Source organism: Sphaeroforma arctica (genome assembly GCF_001186125.1).
Source record: "Sphaeroforma arctica JP610 unplaced genomic scaffold supercont1.360, whole genome shotgun sequence".
Lineage (NCBI taxonomy): Eukaryota > Ichthyosporea > Ichthyophonida > Sphaeroforma > Sphaeroforma arctica.
In genome coordinates this window covers 18574-28419 of record NW_014040198.1, presented here as the reverse complement: position 1 = coordinate 28419, position 9846 = coordinate 18574, and the positions used below count along the sequence as shown (strand labels likewise).

Genomic DNA, 9846 nt, shown 5'->3' with positions numbered 1-9846 from the left:
ATATATATATAACAAAAACATATCTCTATGAACTGGCGTTATGCGTTTTGCGTATCTGTGTTTATCAACTTATGCATTCCTTTTGCTTTGAAAGCATGAACACTATTTGTTCTTGTGTTTGCGCATTTAAAACATATTTTAGTGCGGTATGAAGTTGAGGTCTTGTGTAAAGAACAACGTATTTCCCTAGTTACATGTGTTTGAACTTTTTCTCATGTTAGCCTGTATTATTTTATGAATTAGTTCATAAAAAAGAGATTTCTCGAATCCTATGGAAATAGTTTACCCATCGTTGGTTAGTACATACATTGAAGCTCGTGAGTGCTTATATGTTATTCTTCTGTAACTCACCTCGTTACATTTATTACAAGTGATTGATTGCATTGTTCGTTTCGATTTTTTCATGTCTTGTCTACCCTGAACATGTTTTGGATGTATAGGCACGTGTATATTCTCGCAACGGAGCTCCAACGGCAATATATTGTCAATTCTCAAGCTGTGTAGAATTCAGTACTCGTCAGATAACTTGTTCTAACTCAGTTTGTATGTCCGAATACGCACGTACTTGGATGCATGATGAAAATACTTACTGAACAGGAAGTTTTTCAAATCAGTCGAGAAAATTCTTGCGGTTTCGTTATGCTTGGATGTGTTGAATTTATACACAACTGCCATAAATCTATCAAACCCGGCTATATCGGATCGGTGAGTGAATTGCTATCATTAATTCCGACTATATGGCATTTAGTACTCATGACATTGATTAGCTACAACTGAAGTTCGTTTACTCTTTTCTTCTCGGATACAGCTCAAAGGCAGCGACCCCTCCGCCGGTACTTACGCTGCAGCAGCAAGCGGCGGCGGATAAGCTTAAAGAGATGAGATACTACCATAAGATCGAAACAGCACTATACCGCGTCACTCAGGTGATGCAGAATGACAGGTATGAAGATCAATCGATGACCCCAGTAGCGTACCTGATATAGCTGAATTACCCATACAACAGAGCAGCGTACGAAACTGAATCACATAGCGTCGGCCTGATATGATTCTGACATCTGATTTTTATTGCTCGTATTGATACTTGACTTGGTGACCTCTCTGTTGAAGCGTATACTGAGTGATATTGCTGCTATTGTGTGTAGACGGCAATTCGGAAAATTTGCATTGGGCTCAAAATTCTATCCAATTTCGACTGTGCAGTAGCAAATACAGCAAATCAGAAATATCGGACATCAAGAAGAACCTAGAGGACGCCAGGGGTAAATTGACAGTTCTAGATAAATGTCTGACGAAGTATCGAGATCACGCAGAATCCATCGGGGTCGACCCAGCAGCTATCAACCATGATTCAATGGGGGACCCTTTCAATGTGTTCCCAGTAGCAGGTATGTTTGTCTGTGTTGTTTGTAAACCAACGTCACACCTGTATGTACTTAAGCGTTGCAGAACCTCCAGTCTGCATGGCATCTTGCAACAGCGTCACAAGGCGCGTGATCATTGCGTGTTCATTTGATCATTTTAGCCCTCGTTTCGCGCTAAATATTTTCAACCATACACAGGTGATCTCACGATGCAAATTGGTGATGCCAAGGACTATCTCGGAGTGGATCCTAAAGCCAAATCCAACACAACTATCGAGGTGCGCATCGATAACTCGGTTCCGATCTTGAAGGCGAAGGCCAAGCGTACCGATCCCAGCAGCTACACGCCCCAGTCTAGCCACAAAATCAACCTGGGCAAGTAAGTACTCCGTATACAAAAGTCAGTCGTCTGATTCATTAATTGATTGGTAGCTGTTGGTGTACGAGTTACTTGACGTTCGCGAGTTGTCCAGTATTGCTAAGGAGTAAAGTGCAATAGTTCTACTTCAATGAGTTTGCTCTAACAAAGCTGTATGTACATGTCACTATAGCGCACAATTTGTATCGGATTTAAGTCAAAGATTATAACCGTGTTGCCACACTACTCTTCATCCCAGACGCTTATGGTTCTACCTTTACGAGAAGGAAACTCTTATTGGATTTGCCACGTACGAACTGGAAAGCCTGCTGGAATCGAACATGGCCGAGGAAGAGCTCACTATCGAGCCCGCAGGTACGCTGACCGTCAAACTCGGTCTGATGAAGAACACAGACCGTTACGCTGGAGGACTGCAACGTGTGGCCGGTATCAAACAGGCGAGAGGCGGCAAAACTACCAGCAGTGCGGGTAGGTCTACTGAGTCCGTTGCCTGTGTGAGGTTTAATCGGCCTGCTACTATGTCTCGTTCTGATATACAATGCAACGCTTCTAAGCTGCTGAAATCGAGGCACCAAATCTGAATCTTACTGTGGCCGTATCGTTCTATCAATGGGCTCAACTATGCCTAAAATGTATCGCTGCATATTCATATCGACAACCTTTTTCCCATTCAGCTTGTACCGGTGGCCACACATTCTTGCATCTTCCGCCGGATGTCGAACCTACCAACTGCATTGTGTGCACCAAGATCACCACTACACGATCGTACCAGTGCAGGGGTATGTAAAATTTTAATAACGCTTGAATATTTATGCCCCAATGTTATCTTTATCCTGATCAGATTATGAACCCAGTTGCTTTGAAACTCTCACGGGTGGCTTTTAACTATGTGATGACACAAATTTATACAGGATGCAAGGTGGTGGCTCACAGAGGATGTTATTCCTCCTCTAGCGTGCCCCGGTGCCAGTCAGAGGACACAGGCAGCGATGAACCGGTATGATTGTACATGTTTTCTAGACTTTTAATAATAATTATGTTGAACTTTTTGCTCTGCTACATTCTCCAACACACGATATTTTCACCTATTTGATCACAATGTTGTATACTTTGTACTATTTTGCAGATCAATACGGAGGACAAAACGGGCCATAACATTCCGCATCGATTTACGCAACTCAAGGGTCTGTCAAAGGCCACGTGCTATCAGTGCAAGGCTATCAACATAGGCATTTTGGGTCAAAGTCTGCAGTGTAGCGACTGCAGTATTGTGTGCTGTAAAAAGTGTAAGGATGCCGTGGCCAATCATTGTGGAGTGCCTGAGGAGTACGTGCACTACATGAGCAGACAATCCGACAAATCGCAAGCAGAGGTGAGTGTTCAACCAATCTTGGATGATATTACCGTAGGCTATACGGAAAGTAAAAACACATGTAGGTTAAGGAAATGATGTTTAGATATGTCAATTGTACCGAGATGATATATCGCACACATTGACATTAACGAAGTCACTGCACAGCAGTTGTGACTTCAATACTAGTTTGAGGTAAACAGCATCCAGTTGAAACCGGTGGATAAATGGTTCCTTATTCAGGGTATCATATATCGGCATTACAGTTCTGCATCGAGCGACTGTGCTTAGGTTACACTTTTAATGAGTACAGGCAGTTGTTATCAAGAAAAAACTCTCCTTCCTGATATTGAGTGTTAGGAGTGCTGTCATATTTTATATACAAATTTGATGAATTGACTATACGGAGCCGTCATTACTATAGCGTTCACAGTCGGGTAGGTTCCCTTCAGTATGCGAGGATCGCATGTAGTGTCAAGTGTATTGCAGTAGAGTATCGGGATGCCGATAATCCGGCAAAAGGCCAACGCTCACTTCAGACATGCTTTTTATTGTATTATATATGACCAGAGGAAATCCCTTAAGGCCAAAGCAACTCCGTCAGCAAGTACGGCTACGTTGGAACCGTCGTCAGACCCGCCACCATGCACTCCAACCGCTGAGGAACAAAAGCCAAGGCCCCCTGTACCTCAACCATATGAGAAGAAGGTCCTCAAACCTGTCCAAGACACAGAGCCGGTGGCTGTTACTGTGCCCGAGGTATGTTGGCTTATTAGTTAGACAAACTGAATCAAGTCAGTAGAAAGACGTGTGGTTTGGCGACAAAAAGAATACTTTTCAGCTATTGCTGAGATAGGAATTTGTTTCTGATTTTGTGCATGATAACTTGAAATCCCGTGCCTACCGTTCTAATAGTATTGGCAACGAATACTCCTCTGAACTACCACCAGATGATTGCGACAGGCGTAAGTGAAATATCTGCAGTGTCGCGACTGCAAATGTCCGACTTCACATTCATCTCTGTTCTTGGTCGGGGCAACTTTGGCAAGGTCATGTTGGCCGAGGACTCCAAAACCAACACGCTCTGCGCCATCAAACTCATCAAAAAGCACTACACCGTCCAACAAGATGAGGTCGAGAGGTAGGTTTCCACTGCGAGGTTGGAGGCGTATTGGCATATCTGACCCCACTAAAGAGCTCGTGTAAATATCGACAGCATATTTATTGCGTTTGCCCGAGTTGATGTATGTCAAGGGTCTAGTTTTATTGGGAATTGCACATGTCGAAACATATACCAAGTGCACATACGCTCTTATGCGACTTATAGACTTTTTCGCACATGTTCCGTCGTCGTGTTTGCGAACATTATACATATTGTAGGGTACAGCTCTCTGACTATCAATTTATCTACCCTATAGCAGTACTAAGTGACAGGATATTCCATAGCACAGTTTGAGGGGAAGGCTCATCATGCTAATTAATAACTTTTAGATGCCAAAAGCTGGTATTTTGTATGGGCAGCGAGTGAATGCATACAGCGCATAGTACAATGATGTTCACGACTAAACGTGATGTTCCTATAAAAACAGTATCCGGACGGAGAAGGAGATCTTCCAGGTCGCCAATCAGGAACGCCACCCGTTCTTGGTCAATCTCTACAGTTGCTTCCAAACACCCACGCACCTGTGCTTTGTGATGGAGTACGCCTGCGGAGGAGATCTAATGAAACATATTCATAACGAAGTCTTTGGTATGTTGATACCGTCCTCAGTAATTGAAGATCCGTACCAAATTAGTGTGGCTTTCGTTCTGCAGAGCACAGCGATGTATCTGCCATAGTTTACTTGTGTACGCTTCTAGCTTGCTTTCGGGCCGATGGCTCAAACGTTAATCCCGATCATGACTCAGCACAAACGTATGTCATATTCTTATATGCCACGTGCCCAGTCCGCTCAGATCGTCTTATTTGACTTCAACCTTAAATATACACAGGAAGCGCACGTGGCCGCTTCTACGCGTGTGAGATCTTGCTCGGTTTGGAGTATCTCCACACCAACGGGATCGTCTACCGTGATCTGAAGCTCGACAATCTGCTGCTGGATCGAGAGGGTCATATTAAAATTGCCGATTTCGGACTTTGTAAGACGGGCATGTTCCACAACCAGACCACACAGACCTTCTGTGGAACACCGGAGTTCATTGCGCCCGAGGTAATTTAATGAACCTATGCCACGTTCTTGACTATCGGCATAAGACAAATAGAAATGCCCGTATCCCAATCCACACATTTGTTACTGGTTGACGCTTAGAGACTTTTTTGTCCGATGTATGATTTTTTTCCCGGTATTCTCCGGTAAACGCAATGTCTGATGCGCATTGCAAACCTCTCCAAGTCTATGACGAATAGTCTGGTGGGTGTGTGTGTATGGGGGGGTTGGCCCATCCCTCTCCGTCTCTCTCGATATATTATTTACTACAAGAGAAATCGTCCTATCCGCAAATTATAATCACCATTGACTCCCTCACTGTGCAAACTACAGATTCTGAAGGAGGCAAGCTACACACGCGCTGTTGATTGGTGGGCATTTGGAATCCTGATCTTCGAAATGATTGTCGGACAGGTATCGTTTCATTGGGGGTGTGATCTATCTTGTAGCATATCTCTAGTTTATAATTTGAAATCGCTGTTGTTGTATGTTGGTTTCGACATATTTCAGGGTTTTGGGTTGGCCATGTTGCTTCTTTGCAACACATTAGGGTATCTGCGCATGCTCTGTGCAGTTGCATAGTCCATACTATAAGTTAGTTGGCTCATTGTCAAGTGTTGCCTTTGTATCTATAGGCACCCTTTTTCGGAGCCAACGAGGATGAGATCTTCGATCAAATTATGTATAATGAGCTTCATATCCCAACTTGGCTCGGAAGGAAGAATCCGGCAGCAGTGAGTATCATCAAACAGGTGGGTATACACTATGATGTTCACAGCACGTACTATGACTTTTCCCAAGTTCCTAGTTCTCAATGACATACGTAATCTAATTAGACGATGCGCTAAAATCAATTCGAAAACAGCTGCAGTGTGCATGCGATTGAATTCGATTGCATACGCCACCGTTCACACATGCACGAGCCGCTTTGATAAACCTGGAACACAAGCAACTGTGCACGGGTTAGGCATGGGCAAATCTGACATACGAATCTACCCAGAGAAGAAAACTAAAACCCGATCCCGTTGCATTTTATACACGTGTAGCTCGTTGTCAAGAATCCTAAGGACCGTCTGGGATCCAGTGTGAGAGACGCGGAGGAGATCAAAGAACACCCCTGGTTTTCCGACGTCAAATGGACTGACGTCTACCACAAGCGCATACCTGTGCCACGCGTGCCCCGTCTGTTGGTAAGTTGTTCGGGTCGATGGCATGTTACGGACATTGTCGAGTGAATTATCGACAATTAGAACGTTTTTGCTGCGCTGTTGGTGTATATCGCGTCATGTCGATCATGGTTTTTGTCTTATCATACCTCAGCACATCTCTAGTATAACGAAGGTGCACCTACTATCACATCAGTCGAGCGTACAATTCATATCCAACTCCATCATTGCGTAGGATCCACGAGATACAAGTAATTTCGATGACGAGTTCACCGCCGAAGAGGCGATTGTCACTCCCATTCAAGAATCTCCTCTGGATGCCGCGGAACAGGCTGAATTCGATGGCTTCAGTTTACACACAGGATGGCTTGCTGGCAATGTGTAGACGCGGGAAACTAAATCATATGCGCAGTTTATAAGGGAGACGCACTAAAATCACAGGTTTTACGGCCACACGTGGACATTTGAGCCTGCCATTCAATGCTACAACCTTAGGAAGTATAGAAGGATTTGGCGTAAGACCTCGTATGAGTGCACTGTGGCTGCAAAGGACAGTTCCATTCGTATAGACATGTTTGTAACCAATATACTAATGAATATCGTACCACTAATAACTGAGCGCTCACAATGCACACTTCATCTCGTTGAAAATACCTACACCTACCGTAAAGATGTCACTCTTTCTGTGGGTCTCAAAACGCAACATAAATGCGAATACTTGGCACACATTGAGATCTTTGTAAAAACACATCCTCCAATTAATAAAATTTTACGACTCATGAAAGTTGACACGTCCCGTTCAGACGATAGTAGGAGGAACTACCCTGTTCCTTTTTCGACACAAATTGTATTGCAGCACAGCTCAAAGGACACGCATATTGTCAGCAAGTGTGTTGCATCGCACATTTCACCTTCAACACTTTTGATAGGAGTGAATTCGTGCAAAAGAATCTATTGCTAGACCGCGCAAGCGATCATTAACAATGCAAACCGCCGCCGGACGCCAACTATGGCATCCGGTTGATTTCACAGTGCGATACGAAAGCAAGAGATCATTATTTAGTATACTCATGGTAAATATGAACTACACCACAGAATTTTGATGTGGGAAGCTCAATTTTTTCCGTTGTCGAGACGTTTAAACCCATGTGTTAGCCGAAGCAACAATAATGTTATGCCTGTATTTAACCCATTTTCTCGTCAACAACGTCAAACTGTGAACTCTCCTACCTGGCATGAAAATTAAGGTCGTCACTCGTCAGGTATTGGGTATTGGCGGCTCACTATTGTGGTCTGTTCAAATACAACGATCCGAACGTCTGATGACGACACAGTAGTATTAGGACTACTGTTGCTATTAGTATTAGTATTATTTGTCCTATTATTTGTATTAGTATTAGTAAACGTACTATTGTTAGTATTAATATTAGTACTATTATTAGTTTTAGTATTAGTACTATTATTAATATTGGTATTATTAATAGTAGTATCAGTACTTTTATCAGTATAAGTAATAGTACTTTCAACAGTATTGGTTTTGGTATCAGTACTAGAATTACATAGCCTACTGAGAATTATTATTGCTCAACTGTGGTGTCCCTTCCCCACTGAGAAAGTGAATATAAATACTTTATTTAGGGAAAAAGCCAGCCTGCTGTACCCTACTAGCCCCTCATTCCAAGTACCTCACCCCTTGAAGAAAATACATCTGCAAGAAGTAACTTTTAATAAACGATTACATGTCTGATTGAAGTCTCTGTCGTGTATTGCTGTATCGTCTGCCCTTTACCAGCTATGTAATCAATATTGTTTTTGTTTTTTTGTCAAAGTTTATTACAGTTGACGGTGGGCTATTTTTAGTGCTTTACACATTCAGAAGGCTATGTATGTATGTAAAAACAAATAAAACCATATGAAATCGTGGCATCTTTGATCTCTCTCCTTCTCTCTCCTGATCTCCTCTCTTGTTGTGTGTGGAGTGTTGATTTGTGTTGATTGATGTCTGTGATGATGGTCGATTGACTCGATTCTCCCTGTGGGGAGTACTGTATTACTGGCCCACTGGTGGTGGGGAACAGTGGGGAGTCTGGGGACTGGGGAAGCTGGAAGAGTGTCAGACTGTCAGTTCAACTCCGTTGGTCCGACAATCACACTGGAAGAAACGCCCAAGCCCCAACCAATCAATCCGAGCAACATTTGGCAAACATGGAACTGATGGAAATGACGACTGCATCCGACATACCACTCGAAATATGTATTTACAACCGTGATGATGTTTTTACTACCGTCCGATAGATAGATGAATGATGTCTGACGGAATATTTATAGGACATCCTGTATAATAAGTGGTTTGTTTTGTTTTGTTTTTTTTATAAACAAAACAAACAAAACAAAAAGAAAAAGAATAAAAAGCAAAAATAAATAAATGATGGTCATGATGACTTCTTGTGTGAGTTGTGTGAGTTGAGTTGTTGCTTTTGAGTTTTGGACTGAATTTTTTCAAAAACAAAATTCATAGCCTTCTGACTAATTTTCAGAAGGCTATGATTGGTTGTTTTTTTGTTTTTGCCTTTATATATTTTTTTGTTTTGTTTTTTAAAAATAAATAAATAAATACTGCTGCCCTGTGCCGGTTTTAGCGACTCATAAGAGGATTCTGAAGGGAACCTGATTTAAAGATTTTCGCTCAAAGTCCCAAGGCCCAAGCCCGCAAGGGGCGCAAAGCCCAAGAGAGATTGCTATGCAGAGGACCAGAGCCCAGAGCCCAGAGGGCCATGTCATAACTATTTCATACCCTCCTACTAGTGTTCTATTGGAGGCTACATTTTTTTGGGGCCGCTATGAAAATGTACAGATTTTTTTTTTTAAATTAACAAGTATTTATGCCTAATTTAGTAGCGGTGAATTCTACTATGTTGGCTATGTGTATATCGATAAAGGCCATGATGAAAGTCACTCATATAGTTGTACACTCTATATATATATATACCTCTGGCTTGTATATACATTACACTCCGAACTGAGCAGAGTTGGGGGTATATCAAGAGACGCAGTCATGCCTACAAGCTCTGAATCAGCTCCATTACTCGCTGGTCACGGACGATCGGATCCCGAACGAGAACCTTCGCGAGTGCCGCAGGGTCCGCATAGACCTAGAGGTTAAGACTATATTTCAATTGTACTCATATAATTTGTTTTCTATACATGCGACACAGATATTTTAGTACAATTTAAATTTAAGGCTATACAAGATATAAATGCACACCCACACACAGGCATATATATATATATATGTATATATATATATATATATATATATATATATATATATATACACACACACACACACACACACACGACACACACACACACACACACA

At 42.3% G+C, this 9846-nt stretch overlaps 2 protein-coding genes across 2 annotated transcripts in view; both read left to right on the top strand.

Moving 5' to 3' along the window:
• Nucleotides 1–639: 639 nt before the first annotated feature.
• Nucleotides 640–7243, top strand: SARC_05572 (AGC protein kinase; the record flags this gene model as incomplete). Its single annotated transcript, XM_014300561.1, has 16 exons — nucleotides 640–705; nucleotides 816–943; nucleotides 1204–1388; nucleotides 1563–1743; nucleotides 1982–2211; nucleotides 2418–2522; nucleotides 2655–2740; nucleotides 2870–3115; nucleotides 3665–3853; nucleotides 4045–4235; nucleotides 4684–4844; nucleotides 5087–5304; nucleotides 5635–5715; nucleotides 5937–6053; nucleotides 6348–6491; nucleotides 6703–7243. 16 exons carry the CDS (start codon nucleotides 640–642, stop codon nucleotides 6850–6852), a joined length of 2478 nt encoding a protein of 825 aa, XP_014156036.1. The 3' UTR covers nucleotides 6853–7243.
• A 2245-nt stretch (nucleotides 7244–9488) lies between these two features.
• SARC_05571 (hypothetical protein) overlaps nucleotides 9489–9846 on the top strand; it is a 5922-nt gene continuing 5564 nt past the window's right edge. Inside the window, exon 1 of the mRNA XM_014300560.1 lies at nucleotides 9489–9607. Coding sequence (XP_014156035.1) covers nucleotides 9523–9607 — 85 coding nt within the window. The 5' untranslated portion in view covers nucleotides 9489–9522. The remainder of the gene's footprint in view (nucleotides 9608–9846) is intronic.